The 24,594-nt window shown below is 35.5% G+C and overlaps 1 protein-coding gene and 1 pseudogene across 2 annotated transcripts in view; one reads left to right on the top strand and one right to left on the bottom strand.

Annotated features, from left to right (window-relative positions):
• Window positions 1–1,956: 1,956 nt before the first annotated feature.
• The window catches only part of LOC109057513 (gamma-aminobutyric acid receptor subunit alpha-5-like), a 28,697-nt gene continuing 6,059 nt past the window's right edge, over window positions 1,957–24,594 (bottom strand). Inside the window, exons 7-11 of one of the 2 annotated variants that reach the window (XM_042726143.1) lie at window positions 20,793–20,875; window positions 14,103–14,246; window positions 10,552–10,704; window positions 6,843–7,054; window positions 1,957–3,963 (exon numbers count right to left, since the gene is read on the bottom strand). In XM_042726143.1, the coding sequence (XP_042582077.1) occupies window positions 3,670–3,963; window positions 6,843–7,054; window positions 10,552–10,704; window positions 14,103–14,246; window positions 20,793–20,875 (886 nt within the window). In that variant the 3' untranslated portion in view covers window positions 1,957–3,669. Of the gene's footprint in view, window positions 3,964–6,838; window positions 7,055–10,551; window positions 10,705–14,102; window positions 14,247–20,792; window positions 20,876–24,594 lie in introns of both variants that reach the window. The other variant, XM_042726144.1, reaches the window with a different exon arrangement.
• The window catches only part of LOC109057533, a 66,610-nt pseudogene continuing 54,275 nt past the window's right edge, over window positions 12,260–24,594 (top strand).

Consider the following 24,594-nt stretch of genomic DNA (forward strand, 5'->3'; position numbering starts at 1 on the left):
TTGAATATAGGATAAAGTATGTTAACATGTAAGAAATGGCGACCTTCACTTTTAATAACACATAAAACTACATGTCGAACCACTTTGTTTCCAAGTTATTATGACAGTATGGTGTCTCCCTTTTTTGGTTTAGTGAGAGCATGAACTCGACCAGTTCAAATGCATGATAGACTATCCTCTTGTGGTTGATTACAGAAATGCAGATAGGAAGTGCAGCAGAGATTAAACCACAGTACATACTGAACCAAATACAAGGGATGAATAAAAAGGAGTGCAGCTGACCACAGGGTATGGGATGTGACAAGAAACCTGTCTGCACTGTCAAATATTTAAACTCATTAAAATTAAAAACATAACTTTTGATGTACAAAGTGGTGCCAAACCCTCTAATGAAACAAAACAAAACAAAAAAAGCCTTCTCTTTTAAGACCACTTTGAATTTAAACAAATCAAGTTGAAACACACACACACAAACACAAACCTAAAAAGTAAAATTAATAAAATCAAGTAGAAGAAATTAATACGACTGGATGAAAACAAAGACATTCTGAATAATAATGATACAATTATTACAGTGTACAAGTGTGTTGAATACTATGCTTTTAAAGCATTGTCAATTTCGACATCTCAGTGCTTAAACTGTGTATGATCAACATATTATCTGTCAACAGGCATGCCACTATCACTTTAAATGGTTAGCTGTCATCTTTGCACAATAGATTAAATCAAAATAGTGACATAACCAAAACCCTGTTTAATACCAAAATGCATTTTCAGCATTAGAAGATGCAATCCATGGGTCTTTCTCAATAATACAATGAAAACAACTGAGTATTTCTTCATGATACAAACATAAATCTATAACGAAATATCTGAGTGACAGCTTCTCAACTGTACACTAGTGGAATTCCGGTCCGGCACCAGGAATAGGATTCCAAGCTCTCACTCCACCACTCACAGGATTAAAGGTTTAAGGTCCAATGGCATGCTGTGTATTATTGTGTGAGAGTTGAGTTTAGTATATTGGAGTGGTTTACACTTGCCTTACATGTATTAAAATGAAGCAAAGGCTTTCTCTAAACCCACAACAAGAGTCCGACATGTCAAATAAATGTCAGTGTGACTCTATAAACAAAATAACAACATACTTTCATAAAGCATACTTAAGAACGGTGACATATACAGTGTATGTAAATGCACAGAATACACAAATATCTCATTTGTATATTCTATGACACAAACAGAACACAGCTGCCAGTTTCCAGCAATATGCTAGCATATAATATCACACATGTAATGCAGAAATGCAAATACTTGATCGCACTGGTGCTAGTTTAATTCAAAACCATGTATAGGAGCACTGTTTGGAAAAGCAACTTAAGTGAAGCTAAATCCTTCACAAACAGATGTGGGCCAGATGTTGCTGGCACACAGGACCAGAGGAAAGATTCCATATCCTCCCTGCTCCAGGAACTCTAGACTCTAGTGCATGCATGTGTGTTTTGTATAATCCCAGGAAGAATCCTTCTTCCACAGTTACAGTGGCTTCTGCAGCAACTGTTCCATTAGGACAATATCATACTAAGCTTCATATGCATGTCTTATTGCCATGAGCCTGTGAAGAGCAGCCATAAACCCAATAAACATAAAATCCCTGCAATCCCGTGGCACACGGTCCAGCATTAACCAAAGCAAACAAATTGCATACTATATATATATATATATATATATATATATATATATATATATATATATATATATATATATATATATATATATATATATATATATATATAATAAATATGTAATATATATGTAAATAAAGTCTTTGTTGATCATTGTTCCTGGCTGTTGATCAAATGCGACTGGCTTTCACATTCTAGGTCAGGTTAGTTGTAAAGATTTGCAATTAAGAGACATATTTTAAGCAACTCAAACAGGAAGTGATCACAGAAGTTGGTCAAGAAACATATCAGGCAGAATTTATTGCTTCATACATGTATGCTTTGAGAAACATCTGTACATTTCTGGAAAAATCCATTTTTGTAAAAGGGCACATTACTGACTCACTGAACTCTTTTAATGATTCATTCTCCCATAGGTCTGAGTGGCGTACAGAGGAGCTTAATGGCTCTCATAGTTGGCCTCTTAACAAGGTACACATCATCCGTGGGGTCACTTAGTTCTTTGTGCCATCTTACTTTCATTTAACAAGTTCAGAACAGAATGATTACAGGATAAAACCTGAATCGCACTTTAGCACTAACAAGGTCATTGTTCGCTTCTCCATTTCATTCCCCAAATAAGCAGCCATGCGTTTCGGCTGAAGGCCAGAGATTGCAATATGGTGTGACATTTCAGTTTCAACAAGATCCATTTTAACATGCTTGACATCAGCAGGTTGCTCCTTTCTGCTCCATACCTGACCTTCTTTCTCTCTCTATTAGAATCTGAAAAATGTATGAATTATTCAATGTAAATGTTTCTTTCATTTTGTTTTCAGACCTTTTTTCCTGATCCTTTCACATTAGTCTACATGGTAGCGAAAAGAAAATATCACTAGTTGTCAACATTTAAGGCTTTTGCTGACTTGTTCCAACCTCAAAACCCACTGACCAATTTACAACACAGAGAAAAGATAACAGCTGTTGCGTTAACAGCAGGAAAAGCCAAGTCAAAACTATTGACTGTAAAGAAATGCCACATTCTGTCAAAGCCTACAATATTTCACAATACAATCTGCGTTTTCGCCAACATTCATGTCGCTTTGGCAGCACATTAGAGGAGCGTATCAGAACCATTTTCAACTCTTCCTCACTAATGTTAAGCCGCATCTACGTTAAAAGCAAAGCATACACAAGCTATGTACAAATGATTTGAAAGTCTTAGCTGCAACCCGACCTTGTTCACCTTGCAGGATATCTTGGTCTAAAGTGTGAAAAGCTGCCTTAGGTGCACAAATCTATTTAGCTACTTCAAAAAAGCTTAGAAAAAAAATTACAAACGAAAGTGAAATCAGTAATTGCAGGGCATTCCCGAACACGCGTATGAAGTAATCCCTCTGAAGGCAACATTCTTAGCATGGCTAAAAACTTAGCATAGCATCTGTCTGCCTTATACCATTGATGCTAAAGCTATTAAACAAAGAAGAGAAGCCTCAAGTCCATTAATACAAAGCAAGGGTTTCATTATAAGCAATTACCCATTGCAACATAGTAGAAAATGGTTTTTGCATAGCATTTGGCCTTGCTGTACTTCTTTTCATAAATCTTTTTTTTTTTTATACCGTGATAAATGTTGATGCCAAATGCATTGATTTTTGTTCACATCCCTTGGAAACTTCATGACTGAAATGGTAGCTTGTGTGGCACTCAATTCATTGAAAGATGAATGCGATTACCAGTGGAAACCAGGGAAATATAAAGTAGGAAGTCAAGGCAGATATGGCAATTATATTCCCACAGAGCTTTGAATCTATCATGCAATTTATGATATGAGGAGGAAACTTCAACAGGAGCACTCGTCTTATAGATTAGCGAAGTGAGAGGTGCAGTAAATAAGTGCTCGGCATCGTGTTTTGCAGGGTCAGCTTGTCGTTGAATAGTGAAGTGGAGAAGAAAAAGATGTTGTGCAGTGAATGTCACGGTGGTGTCGAGGAGTTTGCGTGGGCTAAACGGCTCCTTTAATAACCGGTTCCCTGTTGAGGTATGTGGCCCAGTAGACCAAGTTGAAAGTCCCAAAGAGGACAGGGAACACAATCCGGGACATCTTGTCAATTTTGCTGACGCTGTTGTAGGTCTTTTTGGGGTCCATTGCAGGCTTGGTCTCAGCGCTTTTCAACTGGACAGTGGTGCTGTTGGAGATAGTTGAGATAGCAGCATCCTTCGTGACGTTGGGGGTGAAGTTAACTCCAGACGAACAGGCATTGTTGGGCTTTTTGGTGAGTGCCAGTGGGTCTTTTTTCTGTGGTTGAGAAAGGTGAAGACATTGTTATAGTCAGGAGATTTTAAACAAGGTTGTCAATGTAAGAACAAAGCTGCCAACTATCTGCTCAGAGAAAGCCCAGATAATGAACCAGTTTGAAGGTCATAACCTTCTAATTAAAGGTGAAATACAGTCATGGTTAACAGAGATATGAGTCTGAACATTAAACAAGGGCCTCTGCAGGGCCAGCAGAAGAGATTAATTAATAAGGCGACAGTATAATAATGGAGCGGTCGAGACTGCGGTTAAGACAGGAGTGGATTGAACTTGACTCACTCAAGGGTATGTGCAAGTGACTTTGAGGCACTTTTCCAAGTGAAATATCATTTAGTTTATTACAGTTACACATCTTCTTGTTCATCTTGTTCATCTATAAAAGTTATAATGCTTTCAAGGACATTTCTCAACAATCAGTATGATTACTTTAGATAGAAAAGAAAATAAGCAGCCGTTATAGCTCTAAAATCCTGCTGTATAGCTTTTATGTTCCAGTACTTTCAGGTGGGCAGAGGTAATCTGTCACCATGCCAGCTTGTGGGGGTGGCAGACAAAAGGTTCTGAGTTGCTTCTAGCCACCCCATTTTTCCACAGTTCATCTTTGCTTAAAAGAATAGAGCTTTCAGGTCTAAAAGAGGGTGCAAACGCATCATTAAAATAGTCCATACAAGTCTGTGCGCTTTATTACTTGTCTTCAGTCATTAGAAAGGAGTGAGAAACATCCAAATTTAAGTCAAGTTCATATGAGTAGTGATGGGTGATTTGCAAATAAGTCTTGAACCATTTGATCTGATTCACAATAGCTGAAAAGATCTTATTTGATTTCAACTCATATTTGATTTTATGATCATCGAAAAGAAAGATTATCATTGAGTAACTCGCGTAATTGCTGTTTTGTTCAGGATTCAGAACACTTTTATGATACTTTTTGAAGATACAGACACATATATACACATTTTTATTTTTAACTTTCTACTCATTAAAGAATTCTGAAATATTTGAATTTTTATGTAAAATTAGGATTTTTCTAAAAGATCAAGTGACACTGAAGGCTAGAGTAATGGCTGATGAAAATTCAGCTTTGCATCACAGGAATAAATTACATTTTAAAGTATATTCCAATATAAAACTTATTTTAAATTATACTAATTTTCACAATATTTCTGTTTTTACTGTATTTTTGTTTGTGAGCAAAAGAGACACCTTTCAAAAATATAAAAAAATATTTTTATGACCCCAAACTTTTGAATAGCAGTGTGTGTGTGTACATATATATATTCATGTCAATAATGAACAGTATTTTGTATACATCAATTCCTGCTCTTTCTTAAAGAAAGGCCCCACATCAGGGGCTCAGGGTTTTAGAAAGATGCCTCCACAGGAGAGGAGGAATAAGTTTAGTGTTTGATAAAAAAAAAAAAAAAAGTGAGGGTGACATTTAAGAAAGCTGTGCTGGAGGTCCAGATCTGACCTTCAGAGGTCTGACTGCAGAGCCTTTACTAACAAACTCAGCACAGTGACATGTGCACTGCAGGGTGTTCCCTCCGAGGAGGCAAGGGAGGCAGGGTCTCCTCAAAAATTGGATGACAAAATAATCGATATTACAAACATAAATCTCAAATATTACTAAATATGGCATTAAAAGCATAAAAGTCTCTAGTTTTTATAAAGTAACACTGTCAAACAGCGACACACACAGGTAAAGTTACAGCGAAGGCTTGCCTCCCTTCAGTCCATAGACTTTCAGCAGAGACCTCTTAGCATGCCGTGACTTTTCTGGGTAGTAATTGAGAATGAATGGAAGAAAGTCACGTGAGAGGAATGTTGAGGAATGAAATATTGAAATTAATATTAACTAAGATTAATAAATGCTATAGAAGTAGGCTATTGTTTATTCTTAGTTCATGTTAACTAAAGTAGTTAACTAATGTTAACTAATGAAACCTTTTTGTAAATTGTTTCCAAAATATTGTTCAAATTGTTACAGCCTTTAGTTGTTATTTTGGAATAAATATAAAAATGCATAAAAACACTATTAAATGTGTAATTAGTATTAAAAATCTTAAATAAAATAAAAAATAATATAAAAAACAAAATAGAATTATATTTGTTCTCTTTTTTTATGTAATATTTATTTAAACAGGAAAATGTGACAACATTAAGTGTAACAGGGACATATATATATACTCTATATATATATATATATATATATATATATATATATATATATATATATATATATATATATATATATATACTGTATATATATATATATATATATATACAATATATATGTATATATGTATGTATGTATGTATGTATGTATATATGTATATAACTGCCTCCTCATTTTAAAACACCACCACACGCCACTGGTGCATTGACTGCTCTTTGAATTCTGTTTGTCCACTGCAAATGAAAAATTACCACCTGGGTGAAAATAGATCTTGCATAAGGAGAAACCTGGCATTTACATGTACATCAAACAAGCAGCTCTCAGAAATCTCAATGAAGTGTCAGGTCTGAAGGGCATTCTGGGTAAAAGCTAAATATTCATCCTGTAGAATTTCAAAATGTAACATCCATCAGCAGCTAACACAAATACAGCTCAACTAATAAAGCAGTTGACATTTGAGTTAGTGTCACCATCTGAAATGTTGTGACTGAGCACTCTCATGCTGTTCAGGTGTCTCAAAACAATTAGAAAAAGCGTATTATATAACTTTAATGTATTGTAACCTTCGCGACAAACAGAACTGAACTGTCATGTTATGCAACTGCACTCAACAAAGACTCTTTCTGAGGTTTTCTGAGAGTTGAACACTATACATGCACAAATGCGTGAAAACATACTAACTTACTTTAGGCTGCTGAGCCTCCAAGGCCTTCTTTCCATCCCAAGCCCAGCTGCGTTTGGTGAAGTAGTTGACTGTGGCAAACTCAATAAGCGCAGAGAACACAAAGGCATAGCAAACAGCGATGAACCAATCCATTGCAGTGGCATATGCTACTTTGGGGAGAGAGTTGCGGGCGCTGATGCTGAGGGTGGTCATGGTCAACACTGTGGTCACACCTGTGGAAGACCAAACACACAGATTTAGGATATTATAAAATAAGGGCTCTCTAAAGCTGGTCAAAAATGTGGAATTGTTCAGATTTTTTAATAAAAAAGTCTCTTGCGGTCACCAAGACTGCATTTATTTGATTTAAAATACAGTAAAAACAGTAATATTGTGAAATATTATTACAATTTAAAATAACTTTATATTTTAACCTATTCAGCTGAATTTTTAGCAACAATTCCTCTAGTCAATACTTTTATTCCGCATGAACACATTTAAATGATCACAAGTGACAGTTAATACATTTATAATATTACAAACATTTTCTATTTTGAATAAATGCTGTTCTTTTGAACTTTCTATTGATCAAAGAATACTGAAAAAAATGTATAATGGTTTCCACAAAAATATTAAACAGCTAAAGCAAACAAAGGCACAAATAAAAATAATAAAAAATAAGTGCCAAATTAGCATATTAGAATTTCTGAAGGATCATGTGAAAACTGAAGTAATAGCTGTTGAAAATTCAGCTTTGCCATCAAAGGAATAAATTACTTTTTAATATATATTCAAATTAAAATAGTTTTTGCAAATTATAATATTCTAAAATATTGTTGTCACAGTATTTTTGATTAAATAAATGCAGGCGAAGATACTTCTTTAAGAAACATTAAAATCATAATCATAAATATTCCAAATAATATATCCAAACTTTTGACAGGTAGTGTAAATGAAAAATAAAAGACATTACAGTCTAAATCCTTACAGTTTGTATCTTTGTAAAACACCATAAATCAAACAACATGCTTAATTAACAAAATACATTTCTTTAAAACATTTCTTCTTCAAAATATACAGGCATATAATGCTTATAATATAACATGATTTATGTGCTGAAAACAATAGTAATCCATCAAAACATTTTCAGTAGAAGCAGAGTCATTTTGTGAATGCTGCTACCAGTGAGCAGGGAAATTTTGTCTTTCATCCAACATAATTCTTTTAATATTTAAAATACTGTGCATGAATAAAATATTGCTTCATGAATCATAAACTCATCTTAACAGCAAAACAAAGCATACCAGCTGGGAATACTGACATTTAGATAATTTCATTCCCCGAAATGCAGTATACTTTCTATCAAAAAAAAAAACTGTATAAAAGGTAGCAATGAAGGGTCAAACACAGCAGCATTGCAGTTCAGATATAAATGTTTAAAAAAAAAATAAAAATACCTATATAAATACATAAACATATATATATATATATATCTAACATGCCCTTAGAATGACAGTATCATAATAATTCTTTATGCATCTTAAAGCATCTAAGAACAGTTCTCGATAAGTGTCTGAGGAGCAGAGGTGTGCTGTCCCTGTCAGAGGGAGATCTGCAGATTACCCCAGGCAGCGGTCACAGAGACTTTTAGACATAAATAGCTATGGTACTACAGTCCCTCAGGCATACGGCTCCGGGATTTCTCAGCCTCGGGCTATGCAAATAAAACACTGTCACAAAAACGATATCAGCGAGTGGGTCTTTGAGCCTCTGTTCATGGATATTTGTATATTTATGTGTGTGAGAAAGCATTATGTTTTGATGTATCCTTTGTTGGCCAGTCATAGACATGTTGTTTGCGTGGGCACATATTCCTTGTGGACTGTCTGCTCGGTTTGCTGATTATTGCCAAGATACAATGCAAGGCCCTAGAATCGAATAGGAACAGCGGTGTGAATTCAAAAACAGTCATCCGAGTGGATTAGCTCTTCATTCCTTCTGATTGCATCAGTCAATTCTGATTTCCATTTTGATGAGAATTATCGATGTACAGAGTAAAACATTAAGTGATAAAATGAAAGGATCAACAGATAAGAATCCATACATGCTAGGTGAGTGAAAATGGAATATAATTATAAAAAAAAAACCTCTACTTTCAAACAAGACTGGAGAAGTAAATACCTGATGCTGATAAGTTTTAAAGGTGCAAGCAGGTTTTTGTTTGTTTGTTTGTTTGTTTGTCAGCTAAACCTGTAATAACTGGACAATGCTATTACCATTAGCATGAAGTAGTTTTGGCATCAACCAGTAGGGGCTAGTGGAGCTACAGTATGCTTAACAGAGTTGTAAATCCTAACTAAAGCTATTGAAATCGTTTTTGTTAAATGTAGGGATGCAAGATACTGGATTTTTGCAGATATCCGATATGCCAATCTTTTTCAACTTATTTTGGCCTACAGCCATTGCCAATATATTTCCTTTTGTTTGGAATCAACACCAAGAAATTATAAACATTTCCTCTTTTTTATTTTATTTTTTTTATTTTGGTTATAGTTTTGACCAAAAACTTGCTTCTTAGAACTAAATAAACAATAAAGTTATTTTTATAATGAGAGTAAATGGAAAGCTTTGAAAATAACTATTGAAAAAAAAAAATAATCACTGCCCTTTTTTTAAGCTTAAAATTTCGCCATATATAAAATAAAATTAAAAAAAAATTGATAAAAGACTTTAATTTAAAAAAAAAAAAAAAAAACTTAAATGAGAATTAGGAATGTTCCCTTGCCAACTAACTGAAAATTGTAGTACTAAATTTACGAAAACTGAAACTAAAACAAAATTATATCTATATAGAGTAAATTGGAAAAAACTAAAAAAATAAAGTCAAAATGAAAACTGAGAATATAAAAATAATAATTAAAAGTAATAACACATATTATCAAATTATATAAATAAAACTGAATTACTAAAAAATATAGTTTAAGGAATCTAGAATAACTCCAGAAATCTATTAGCATTAGCATTTTCTTAACTTTTCAAGTAAATCACCTGAGTTATGCTATACAGCTAATATTGGATTTCTCAAAAAGAAGCTGTGTCCAAATGTGACCCTGGACCACAAAACCAGTCATAAGGGTCAATTTCTCGAAATTGAGATTTATACAAAATCTGAAAGCTGAATAAATAAGCTTTCCATTGATGTATGGTTTGTTAGGATGGGACTTGGCCAAGATACAACTATTTGAAAATCTGGAATCTGAGGGTGCAAAAAAATAAAAATGGAACATGATCTTTACTTAATGTCCTAATGATTTTTGGCATAAAATAAAAATCGATAATTTTGACCAATGTTTTTTTGGCTATTGCTAAAACTATACCCAGCGACTTGGTCCAGGGTCACAAATGGTGTAGTTACAACATTACCTTGCTACCTTGCTACAACTAAATTTATTAAAAATAGTTTTTGAAATAAAATATGTATTAGAATCATTGAAGTAATAAGTTTACTCAAACTGAAAAGTGAAAAGAAAAAAAAAAAACATTAATGGCAGCAATCATGAGGGGGTAACCCATTCACTATTCGTATTTTGTATACTATTTTCGAAGCACTTACCAAAGACAGCCATGTGTGTGTGTGTGTGTGTGTGTGTGTGTGTGTGTGTGTGTGTGTGTGTGTGTGTGTGTGTGTGTGTGTAAAACTCGCATACCAGGGGAAAAAGGAAGCACTTACCAAAGACCGTCCTGGCAGGGACAGACTCACGGTTGAGCCAGAATGAGACTTGGGACAGAATGACAGTCATGAAGCAGGGCATGTAGGTCTGAATCACAAAGTAACCAATCTTCCTCTTCAGGTAGAAATGGGCCATCATGACAGTGTATTGACCTGCAGGGGGAACAATGAAACAGAAGAAGAATGAAATGAGAGAAAGGATGAGAATAGAAAACAGTGATGGAAAAATAAGTAAGAGAAGAAACAAAGGTCCTAAGAGAGGGAGGGATAGAGTGTGATTAAACTCTTGGGGGGATAAGTGCAAACCAGCTGAAAGGTTTAAAGAGAAAATGAGAAAAAGAGAGAGAGAGAGAGGTGGTGAGAAACATGTTAAGGGAAGACAGAGACATAATAATATGAGGCAAATCAAAACAAATGGGAAGTGATGTAATTATGGAATTTTCCAACAGTGCTGTCAGTATTTTTTCAGAGTAAATGGAAACACTTTTGGCACTTTTCCACTGCATGGCTCGGCACGATATGGTTCGGTACGGTTCACTTTTGGGGAATTTTCCACTGGGTACAGTACCTGGTACCTGGTACTTTTTTAGTACCACCTCGATTGAGGTTCTAAGTGAACCGTGTATGTAAGCTCTGCTGATCACGGATTGGCCGGAGAGAATCGTCACTACCTGCGTCACTGAACTTGCGACACAAACACAACAGAACCAATAGATTTAAATCAGCACAACCAGCGAAGGATCGAACGCAACCGTTTTGAACGAGCGCACCTTTTTTAACAACCAAAAAGTGTGTTTCATTGTCTGTTGAGGAAGTACAGACTTTCCTCTTGTTGATAGCAGGGGAGTGGATCCAGCAAGAGATTGATGAGGCGACGTGGAATGAATTTTTTTTACAGGAGTCATAGCAGTAGAGGCTGCGCAACTATAATGACGTGAATAATCCCACCCACTCTAAAGCAATACTAAACTGTAGTGGAAACGCAAACTGTGCCGAGCCATGCCGTGCCGTACTATACTGAACCGTGCCGAGCCGTACCACGCAGTGGAAAAACGCCATTAGACTTCCAAGTTTGTGGTCTCATAAGCACCATATAGTGGACAGTTACTGTAATGTCTGGCCACAAACATGATTTGATTTTGTTTTAGTAAGAGTACAATATAAATTATTTTAAAGGTATAAAAATGGCATAAATCATCAGAATGGAACAGATTGAATCATCTAAACAAAAGTGACAAGTGTCTGGCCACAAACATGATTTGATTTTGTTTTAGTAAGAGTACAACATAAATTATTTTAAAGGTATAAAAATGGCATAAATCATCAGAATGGAACAAATTGAATCATCTAAACAAAAGTGACATTTATGGTGTGTTTAAGAGCTGTCACGTTGTGCACTGGAACATGGTGAGGTTAATCATTAACTGGAATAGAAAAGAGAATACAGAATGAAAAAACATTATATATCCTGTTAACCAAGCGAAGATTGAATTTGAAGCTTTAAAAAAAAAATCCTTTTGAGCCGCACAGTCTGATAAACTATAGAAAATCCACTGATGACTGCTGCTTTCTCCTGGCAAAATCGGATTTTTGTGTCCCACTAATCCCTTGTCACAATCTGCATCCAGCAGGCTTCTCTCTCTCTCTCTCTCTCTCTCTCTCTCTCTCACACACACACACATACACACAAACTCTTCTGTCTCTCGCTCTTTCAATAGTTCAATCCATTCTGTCAGGCCAGGCCAGGCCATCCACGTTTAGGATATACTCTTTCACGGCTTGCAGAGAGAAAGCAAGGGAACAAAAAAGGGGGTAAAAAATCTAGTCTAGATCAGAGGGGACAGATCAAGTGGATCAGATGAAGAGGACGACAAGCTGTTGAGCCTTGGAAGTCAAGGAAAAGTTTGAACGTCGAGAGGGCCCTGGGGGCAAAGATGTCCTCATCATGAGGGGCTCATCGCATCCCCTTCATCTGGCTCGCCCCTTTATTTCAATGACCGGGAAGAAAGCACAGCTGGCAGTGCCCCATTTCATATATTCCACCTTGGATGTGCCCTGCAGGGTGGGACTCTTCAGAGCTACAAACATGCGACTGTGGTGGATTTTACTTCTAAGCTTTTGGAGTGTTTATGGAGAACTCCCATTCATAGCAGAGAACAACGCTGCCATGCTGGTCAACTGGTGAGTGGTCTGATTTTTTTTACACTCAAAGAAAAATAACACAGTGTTGAACGTCGACAGGAATGGATGAGCAGCTGAGGGGGGTCAGCTTCTAAATCAATTTGAAACAGCTGGGAAGGGTAGGTGCTATTTTCTGGATGGGAGTTCTTATTAATAAAAGGTGACAGGTTATCTGGATGTCTTTACAGTGTGGGCCAAGTGATTGAATGTTGACATTTCCACTGGAGATAATATTACCCTCTGTTTGGCAGACTCTAGAAGGTCTTTTTTTCCTTTCTTTCTTCTCCACTTGGTTTGAGCTAATGACCCTGCGCTCATGAGATGAAGTCCTGGTGGATCTATTTTTAACTTTGTAAAGAGGTTTGCACCTCAGATTAGCAGCAGTAATAACCAGCTGACCTTTGTCCTGCAAGTCAGCCAGGGCAAAAATTGGAAGACGGGGGAAGACAGGTTATAAAGTCCTGCCAGAAAGGAACACCGTGGCCTCAGAGCTGGTTTCTAAAAGTGTTTCTGGCCACCTGATGACAGCTGGCAAACTTTGATGCGTAAATCAGTGGCAGTGAGAGATGGCTCAGCAGGGTTTAAAACATGACGTGGTCGGCGTAGTTGATAGTGTCTGCCTACCTCCTGATCAGAGCATGATAATATCTTATTGAATATGAGTGTACACAAGCTCAGCACGGTTATCCATATATGTACATCCATAAAGGCGGAACAAGGGGAAGCCCCCAACCCCACCCCCCACACATGATTACAAAGCAAGAGGCAGAAATGATATGAGTGTATTACCAGTCATCTTTACATAACCGAATTAGGCAGATGCCACCTAGGCCCCCTTCTCCCCCTCGTTCGTCTCCCATGTGTCTCTTGCCGGCTTGAGCCAATGGTGGCTGACCGACGTCACATGGTAAAAGCACAACTGATGGGGAAGCACAAGGATTAACCCTCCAGACCCAATGGCTCAGGATAAGTGTTGTTTTCTCCCCTCCCTCTCTCTCATCTTCATCTCTTCCTGTACTCTCGCTGGTCCTAGAGACAGCTGGCCGTGAGTGGGAGGTGTACTGAAATCCTCATCACTCATTTGCCATCCAGCTTGATTTGAAAAAGCTATAATCACAGAAGGGCTATCACTTTATTTAAGAGAGACGACGTCATACGGTGTAGGAAAATGAAACTGAAATGGTGTGATGGTTAGAAGGCCAGATGAACTGTGAAAGAAAATATATGATATTAGCAAGAATGGGCATTGCGTTACTACAAAACATTTTGGAGCATGGTCCTAACTGTAAAGCTGAATCACAGATCTTACTCCAAATGACTGTCTGACTGACACTGCAATGAATGGGATTAGGTCAGAGAAAGTAATTTACCTCTGCTTGTGCTGATATCTTCTGTACCGACAGTGTGGCCGATCAGATGGTATTGGTTAAGACGTGACCCTTCCTCTGCCACTACCACAGACATGCCAGGGCCTTTAGTCCACTTATACACCACTTCTGAGATAGGGTAGGCATCTGGAAAAACACACAGTAGTTTACACTTATTATGCAATGATAACGGTTATTAATCAGACACTGCGAGTACCTGGAAGATAAGTTCAAATTAAATGTAATCTGTTTAGTCCCGTCTTTGAATAAGGTTGCATAAGTGTTACCCACTCTTGATTGGATAGTCATTGTCAGTTGATTGCATTGTGATTTGCATGCAAGTAACTTTCATATCTCAGATTTAGGAGGTACAGTGTCTACAACTGTCAATCATGGGGAAATATCAGCTTCCTTTATCAACAGGGAGCATGATTTTCTTAATTCTGCCAAGTGTAGAGCTGGGTAATAAATTTGATCATATGCATAGAAAAATAGGATCAGACCATGAGGGTTAAAAAACAAAGATTTTTTTAAACACCTGCACCTCAGTTGAAGACAACTATAGGAACACATCAATAAAATGACATGTCTTTGCGCATGTGTAAAAAAATGTGTAGCTTTGAATAGCTGTCCTGCAAAAAGCTACAGATCTTAAAGAAAAAAAAGCCAATCCTCTTAATACACTGATCCACAAATAAACTTTTTTTTTTAATTTACATTTTATTGTATAATTTACTATAATTATTTCTCATTGTATGTATTTTTATTTACAGACTGTAATCAACTCACATTCAAAAAAACGTGAAACTACATTTTCAGTAGATGCTAGTTTCACATAAAATAGCTGCAGCTTTATAGAGAGTTTCTTAACACTGCATTTTTTCCATTTCACCCCCTCCCACCATTGTGACATTCAATCTTGAAGAAAAACATTAATCCTGCCACTCTCATGCCTGCTCTCTCCATCACAATTAAGATTGACTTTGACCCAACAATCTACACACACAGACGCACGTACCCTTAGATACCTCTAGCAAAATTCCTCCAAACTAATTTGCACTTCACAAATTGTCAGTCACACCACCCCCACTCCTCTACTCTTCTCCTCACTAGGAAAATCAAACTTGCTATTGATATTGCTACAAATCTTCTGACTTCTGAAGTCATAACTAACATACTCATAACCAGATGCTCCTCTGAATCATTAAAAGCACTGAAGCACTGAAACACAGTTCAGTTATGGTGAAAGCTCTCATCCTGGGGTTGTGTACCCCTACAGATAATGTTGTGCTTTTATCAAAAAAATGTGCCAGATTTCCTTGGATAGTTGCAGAAAATGCTTTTGCATGTTGAATACTGTAATAATATAATGTATTATATAAGGCATCATAGGCAAGTAACTTCTAGGCGATTCTCATAGACACTTCTTAGAATGGGCAGTCCACTTGAGGACAAGCCCACACATTACCTGATAAGTCTCCATAGGGTACCAGCCAAATAAGATTGTAAAGCTAATACTGATTGTTGGGACAGAGAGCATATGTAGTTAGCTCAAAATGCTGGCAAGTCCTGTAATTAAATATTTTTAACTACAGCATTTCATACAAAACTTTGTTATGCAACACTTTTGGGACAAATGTACTGTATGTTTACAGTTCTATAAACAGTGGGTTTTATGCATGAAACATGCACAGCATTCTTTAATATTTATAAATCTTGTGCATTCAAATCAATAGGTAGATTTACACACCAGTGGGTTTAAATACAATTTACACAAAAATGCTGTGAGTTCCATTAATCAGACCACTTTTTTTTTTATAGAAAGGATTTAATCTCTCTAATCTCCAAATTTATTTATTTATTTTTTTTTGCATGTGGCTATAATGTTATTTCGTATATTTTGCTAAGCGCTGAAAAGTCAAGGATCTCTTAGCTGATATAATGTTTATATTTTGTGTTATCTACCCTTCCTACGCACAAGAACAGAGCACATTACTGCTGACATCATTAGTGTGAATTTATGGCATGAACCTTTACTGACTGTGTGTGACATTTCAGACTTTTTGAGAAACCCGAAGAAAACCTGAAACTTTTTTATGGGTTAGATACCAGTTCTCCTAGGATAGTGTTTGAAGCTCAAGTTCAGGAGCCAACAACTAAATAAACTAATGAGTGTGAACAGTGACAGTGTTGCTGCTATTTATATATAGCAATTGTAAGTGGATCTAATTGGATTGAATTTAGTGGACATCAGATGATCCAAATAAGCTCTGAACTCATTTAAGTTCAAATGTAAAACTATACACTTTGTCAAACCTACTATGGATTGAATTAAGGAGGAGACTTAAGTTAGTGATAGTGATGATTTATATCATGGTAGAATAATAAAGGTTCAGAAAATATAGATTTTGTGTGTTTATATTATACCCAGAACACTTTGGGAGATGTTATTCTTACTTTTTTCACATACTGTAGTCTGTAGAAATTAAGGAAACAACATCTGATAAACTAAAAGAAGTGACAAGGTCTAGCTTACAGAGGACAAAATATTTCTCATAGGTCAAGGGTTGAGACTTGAGGGAAACAAATGTAGCTCTTCATTATGACAGGGTCACCACAGCCCAAAGAGAGAATAGCCTGTAGAATAACCTTCTTACTCACACAAGTCTGAAACACTTTCCAGTAAAATGAAATTGTTCAGTGTGGACTGACTTGACAGAATGTGTGCGTGCATATACAGGTTTGGCTATACTCGAGAGGAGCAAATTTTGGGATATGTCCTCACAAATAAAGTGAAACATCAAACACCCACAAAGTGGCCCTCACTTGATGATATGTCATCATTAACATAGTGAAACCAGCATTTGTGTGCTTATTTGTGGTTAGGAATGTTAGCTTTTTACAGCTTATTTTATTCCAGGCCTAAATCAATCATTTAATGTCAGAGTTTTCATTTTGTTTGTGAATCTCATTTACAATCCACTCTTGTTTTAATGCAATATTGAATGCCTTTCAACATTTCAAATCAATGACAATGTGAAGCAAGTTAAAGCACTTAAGTAGCACTTCAACAATTCATTCCCAAAGTGTGACAATCTGAAAAAATTACATGAGTAAATTTATCAAAATTCAGTTGTAATAATGATCATCTTTTGTTGTTCATATAAAATGTTGAATATTCAGAAAAGATCAAATATACAGCAATGATAATTTTCCACTAGCTTGAAGCACTGACATAGGCAATTCCAAAAAAAACACAAATATATAAATATAAGAATCTCTTTCTCAAACATTTACTAATAAACAAGATAGAAGAAATATGTCAGCATAAGTAATATAAAGTCAATTTATACAAAGAAATAAAGCCTGTCTTTCTTTACACAGATTATGAGGCTTGGTTGCCCTAAGGTGACCCTGATACTCTATATACACCAGCTAGTGACATATTTAGCCATTAGCTCAGCAGGCTGAGAAGCAAACACAGACAGAAACACTAAAATTCTATTATTGTGTGTGTGTGTGTGTGTGCGGCCGTTGTAATGCTGTTTGTGTGTGTGTGTGTGTGTGTGTGTGTGTGTGTGTGATATTTTGAAAGAGTATGCATATTTGCTTAGTGTCAGTCTACTGCCTATCCTTTAAATAGACCTATACCTGTATCTCAATACATTTTTGTAGACCTACCTCATATGGTATATCCTCCATTGCTGACCTATGCCTTAACTGATTTCTCTCAAAAAAAAAACTCTCTGGGAAGAGATATATTGGATTAATTGGAACAAAAATATGATTCACCATTGGGAACCTTTACAAGGTTGAATCATCCCTCAGTAATCTTTTGTCTATATAATCTTTTGAGTTGAATCTGCTGGCACGAGAACCTGAAGGCTGTACTGAAGTATGGGGAGCGCTAAATATACACTATACTGGTATTAACGTCATCAAATAAACCTTAATGGACATGGCAGGAAGTAGATGTCAAAAAAACACATACAAACTGAAGAATATGGAGTGAAAGAAAATAGTGACTTACTATTTTTATGTTTATGCAGTATATTGCTGAATAATGGCTGTATAAATGACCCTTCATTTAGAAAACCTGCAGAGCTTTTCACTCAACAGTCTCTACATCTAAACTAATATAATAATTTCAATGGTAACCAAAATATTTTATCTCTATTTATTAATTTGTCAAACCATGTAATAATTGGGTTAATGTACAGTCATATATAGAGTTCAGTGCTCCTAGACACTCGACAGTCTCTCTCTTCTCACATAATAAAATCATTTCAACTCAAAATCAATATTTCATGTACAGCCATGCAATAAGTGGGATAATGTACAGTACAGTCAGCCTATCTTTACCACAAAAGAAACCCTCACAGGGTGATACAAGACCCTAAGCTTCGCATCAGGGACTATTCTGTGATAATGACCAGCTGACTTTACATTAATTGTGAAATTAATGCCTTTGTACCTGATTCACTCAGTGTGCTTAACTGAAGATGTACATTGTGTCTGTTGAGATTAACTATGAGAATGATTGTCTGTCTCTTACAAGAGCAGAATATTCCTTAACAAAAGGCTCCGCATTAACATAACGCACACATCAGCTTCACAACTCGTTTACATGAACGCCGTTGCCTTTCTAAGGCATTTTGGTTGAGATGACGGTTAAAACCAGGCGTCTGTCACTGTTATCCAACCAGCCAAACAAAAGCTGCTAGTGCAGACAGAATTTATATAACCCTTTACATAACAGAGCACAATACTTCAAGTAAACACATTAGTTGTGCGATTTACAAGTTAAATCACTAATTCTCTGCTGCCTGTATATAGAATTACTCACGCAGAGGAAATGGCATTAACCAAGTCTGTGAACTCTAAGTTTGTAAGTACGTTCCTAAGTATGAGTCCTAATGAAAGCTAAATTTTCAATTACCACCTGACAATGAATAATTAATACCATTTATGACATTTGAGATAGCTCAGAGGGTGTTTTAAATCTTCAATGAAATATAAAATTAAAAAACCCAAGAAATGTTGAGAAATTACTAATTAAACAAAATAGCTAAATAATAGAATCCAGTCATTTCTGTGCGGGATAGTTCATGTTTATTAACACCGTACTGTTCATTTGTGAAAATCATGCTCAATCTTCATGAAATATTCATAGTGGGTTAAGTAGTTCTGGCTTCTATAATAAAAGAGATAGTATATCAGATCAATGAAAAAAATGAAATCAAGTACTGTAAATGTTGGTTATGATATTGTCCATAAAGTAGATATAAACAAAACAAGAATTGTCGGGGGAAAAAGTAAGCTTTGTTATTATTGTTATTAAAATATATTTTTTAGACAGCGGAATATCTTAAATTGATGCAGCATGGCTGGTTTAATATTAGTTTCAAAGATTGTCTGCATAGATCAATTTGGATTCAGGTCAAACCAGGCAGGTTAGTACAATTTTACTTTTCTAGTGATTAGATTTTATACGGTACTTCTAACTATGTTGATGTTCTAATTTAACAATCCATCCAATCACATTGGGAAGCCTATGAGATTCTCAAAAGCACTGCATCAGACTCATTTTAGGTCACGGGCCAGATTAGATTAAACATCACCTTATGCTGGACGATTTCTTTATTTATTTATTAAATCTTGACTTGACATATCCATGGAGTGTAGGCAAAATGCATGGTTTTATGCAACTACTGAATGAACTTCAGGTCATGAAGGATTTTACTATGCAACTATAAAAATAGAATCAAATATTCAGATTTGCACAATCATGAAACCTCAGTGGCAGCCATGGTTTCTGCTGTATCCCAACCCAAAGACTCTCCATATACAGCCCTATCCTGTAATGCTCTGAACATCAAAGAAAGCTGAGCCCATCTCAGGTCATTCCTGGCTTCTTAGCACCAAAAAAGCCTTTCTTTGTATGCGGGCAGTGCTTACTGCATACGTGAGCGTGGGAGGGATGGCAGGACACCTTCCTACTAATCCAGTCCTCAAGTCACCCTTCTTTCTGATAGCACCAGGTGATAATCTTAATCCTGCTCTTGGACAGGATGCCACATGATAATCAGACTAAACTGAACTCAGTATGTGTTCAGATATACCTTAAACACCAGTCTGTCAAGCTGACTAAAAAAGCCCAAGTTAGTATAAATTTACTCAATATTTTGGTAAAAGGTACACAAAAATGTATTGAGAACAAATGCAGAGAGAATTGAAGATAAAGGCAAAGAAGTGCTTGGTACATAATATAAGAAAAATGAATTTCCCATCATCTCCTGCAGCGGGAATTTCCTATAAAATATACACAATGTCGCTCCTATGCCTATCTTTGCTCTGCTAACGTTTCATAAGTGAATACATGCTGTGCTAAGGCAATGTGTCTGTGTGTGTGCATATATATATATATATTCTAGAATTTGGAAAGTGGGGGAGATTCTACTTGCATCTTGTTTATTTACAGTAACTGTGAGATACTATTCATATGCATTTACTGAAAAAAAATCTTGCATTTTGAGTAGTGACTCTATTTCATCAGAGGGATTATTTTATGATTTCTTGGAATCTGCTATTTTAAAATCGTTTTATAAAGGCAATGAAACATACATTACAATGGGTTTTTGGGCAGTGGCAAAGGAATTGTTCTTCATTCAGAATAAAACATTATGGACTTACAGCTGCCAAATTTGAGTGGGCAGGCATGAGTATCCATAGGGAAATCCTCCAGCTGCATGGGACACTCTGCTGATATGGTCAATCTGCAGAGAGAAAAATGAAAATGAAAATATGATTAAATCTAGATCAGCACATCTGAGTAAATTTTAAAGATCAGATTTTAGTATAAATACGTCTTCAGTCATCATAAGCTTAGTGACAATCATCACTGAAACAGTGAGTAGCTGATTGTAACTAAATCAGTCAGTGTTCAATGTCTTATTGAAAATCCTCTTAATGTAGCTCAGGCTTGAATAACTGTATATTACTAGGAAGACTGAGCTGTGTTGAGTGCTCTTAGATGTATTTATAGAACAAGGGTGCCCTCATGTGCCAGATGTAGGAATGCTGCCAAATCGGTGAAGTAAAGCACTGTTAATTCTGGATTTGCTTATAAGCAAGTACACACACTCTCTCTCACACACACACACACACACACACACACACACACACACACACACACACACACACACACACACACAAAAGCATTACAAACACTTGCATAAAAACACCATTTCTTATTCAATATTCAATTTTCACTCATGTTTGATTTCAATGCATTTTTAAACGCTCAAGCTGCATGCAATGATTTATTTTGAACTGACATTGCCACCTATTGGAATATTTGAGGACTACAAGCAAAAAAAAAAAAATTAAAACAATTATACTGTGCCATGTCACCCCTAGCAGAAAAAAACACCTATGCTATAAATACATTTATTTCATACTTAATATACTTCAAATCCATTTTATTGACATCATTTAAAACTTACTGATATAAAATATATAATTCTGCTGTATTTGGAGTGTTTCTTTATTGCACAATTCACATTTCTTAATGTTATGCCTAAAGTGTGTTTTAATATCACTACTAATAAGGATTGTATGACCTCTGTATAATATCAGTCTTTAAATGTTGGATATTTAAAGTGTACCTGAAGTATACTTGCAATAGCTCCATTTTAGCACAATCAAATATACTTCACTATGTCTTTAGTTGGTCTTCAGCACTACTTCCACAAAATTAAAGTGCATTAAGTACAAAATGAGGGGGGGGGGGGGGGTTATTATTCATTTTTACTAAGCACAACTAAGCAAATATGAAAATGTATTTGTAATATACTTAGCATGAAATAAATGTTTTTTCAAATACATTTTAACAGTTTTTTTCCCACTAGGGACTACATTCAGTTCTACCACACTAGAGAAGACTGATTCAATTTAAATGGAATTTTAGTTGAAATTTAAGTTATTAAATTTGATAAACTAAAACTACATAAAATTATGTTGTTTTTTATATATTGCTTATTATATTGTTGCTTTTCGTCCTTATTATTATTTTTTTCCTTCCTGGGGTTCTCAGAAGAGGAAGCCAACACAGTGATCTCATAGTGGTTCTATGACTTTCCAAAATGACTTTCTAAAAACATACATACATATATATATATATATATAATGTATGTATATATATAACAAGTCTTTATATGTAAAAACATATTTGCCTTTATTTTAAAAGTTAAAACTTACAACTTTAAAACCCCCTGAAGAACACTGCGCTGCTCTGCAGTGGCTGAATCTGCTATCCTGTAGCCCTCTCTAGTGGACCACTTATGAAACACAGCTTTTTAATTCTATAATCATATGATTTTCTGAAAAGATCTGAGGCTAAACAAACACATTAAATGTGATGGAGATGGATTTTGCAACTGTAAAACATCAATTCATTCTATCTGAGAGAGTGCCACTGAATTTGATTGCTGGATGTTATAGAGTACATAAGTGATCTAACATGACATAAGAAATATGAAATGGAAGTTGCATCACATTATTATTGTCCCTCTGTTATACAGCAAGAAGGATTCGGGCACTTCCTGTTACAACGAAGTATGTCCATTAGATTTACAATGCCAGGTTGCATAAAGTCTATTTAAATCAATGTTCAATGTCTGCTGCCAAACCAAAAGTCATCAGCAAAGCCATTTAGCAAAGCAATTATATGAGATCAAGGCTGATCATAGCTAGCATTACCATAATGGCTACAGGATGGCTGCCATATTATGAGACTCTCTAGCCATTATGCCTTTCCCTTAACATCCTGGCTGGAGCCTATTCAATGATTTGGTGTAAGCAAAGCAATAAGATGTCAGCGTTGACCCTCAGCTGGAAGTGTAATGAAGGGTTTGATATTGCCACGATACTAGAACTGCTTAAAACCTCCATCATCAGCATTGATGAGACTGGGGTTGAAGGGCCCATGGTTGTATCTCTGACTGGAAATCCTGCGAGAATGTAATTAATGGGGCGGGACACGTGAGGCGCTGTTCCTTCACTTAATCAGTGCAGGGCCTTCATCTCTGACAGCTCCGTGATGAATTGCTGTATTGGAAAAATGAAGGACTGTCCTCTAAACTCAACCTCCATTCGACCAGCTCACACAACTTTATCAAAACTAGCCATATGGGAGGCGAAGGGCTCGCTATGTACTTACTGAACACAGTTAGTGCTGAGGTCAGCATTGCTGGATGTGGAGACGAAATGATGTGGCACTGGGGCCTTGACAAATCATGAGCGCTCAGAGCTTAATCCTGACGGTGAGCTTTATTTGGTCTGTGATAGCCCATTAAAACTCATAAATTATTATTTTCTGTTCTCCCTTTGGCTGTTTTACGAATTTCCCATGAATGCTCTGTAGAAGAAGTCCATATCTCTAAATAACAGTGGCTGATTCTGTGCCAGCACTATAGTAATATACAAACCTGAGCTGTAATTATAAATAATGAATACTTAAAATACTACTTTCTTGCCGTTTCTTTACACATTTAAGAAATTATATTGTAATAGATTGTGCTTTTTACTATTAGAAGTGTCTATCTTTGATTGTATATGAAGAATTTATTAGCAAAAACAGATTCCGTTTTTATTAATTTTCATAAATCATGTTTTTTATCATTATAATGTTTTTATTATTTTAATGTGTTAGTTAGCTGTTTTTTTTATTATTATTAATAATATTTAATCAAAACAACCCAACTGCAGTTTGATTGATATTAATTGGAATGCAGGATAAAAAAATAAATAAATAAAAAAAACTTATTTTTTTAATATTTTTGAGTTATCTGTTTTTGCAAATGAACTCTTTATATACAGTGTATGCATGTGACATTGCAATTTCTAGAAATTATTGTACATAACAACATACAACAATCTACATGACTTAATATTAATTTGCACGTTAACAGTCAAGTAGTAGTTTAAAAATCATGGAGAATCAGATGTCTGTTCATTACTTAGTGGTATTTTAAGCAGTTATGTATATTAAAGTTAAAAACTCATCTTTTTAAAATTGCTTTTATGGACTGTCAGTAATATTCTATTGTGTTGTACTGTAATGAGTGTTTTATGATTTATAGTTTCTACTTTGTATTGCATTTATTGTAGTTTTGTATTTTATTTGTTTGTAGCACATTGGGTTCTAGAAAAGCGCATTATAAATAAAATATATTATTAATATTATATCTACAAAGCCATTTGCACCTTGCTCTTTGGTCACTTCATATTTTATTTTGTTGTGTCAATCTATTGAGGTGGACATTTCCCTCTCAGTGTCTAAGTTGTTTATGGCTCTGTTTAAAAATGTTTTTACTTTATATTTGCGATTTTTACAATGTATGTTATTCTACTGCACCATTTGTCTCAACATCGAACTCAAGCAAGTTATTTTAAAAACATGGCAGATCCTTCAGAAGATTTGACAGTTTCTAGA

This window comes from Cyprinus carpio, chromosome B6, assembly GCF_018340385.1.
Source record: "Cyprinus carpio isolate SPL01 chromosome B6, ASM1834038v1, whole genome shotgun sequence".
NCBI lineage: Eukaryota > Metazoa > Chordata > Actinopteri > Cypriniformes > Cyprinidae > Cyprinus > Cyprinus carpio.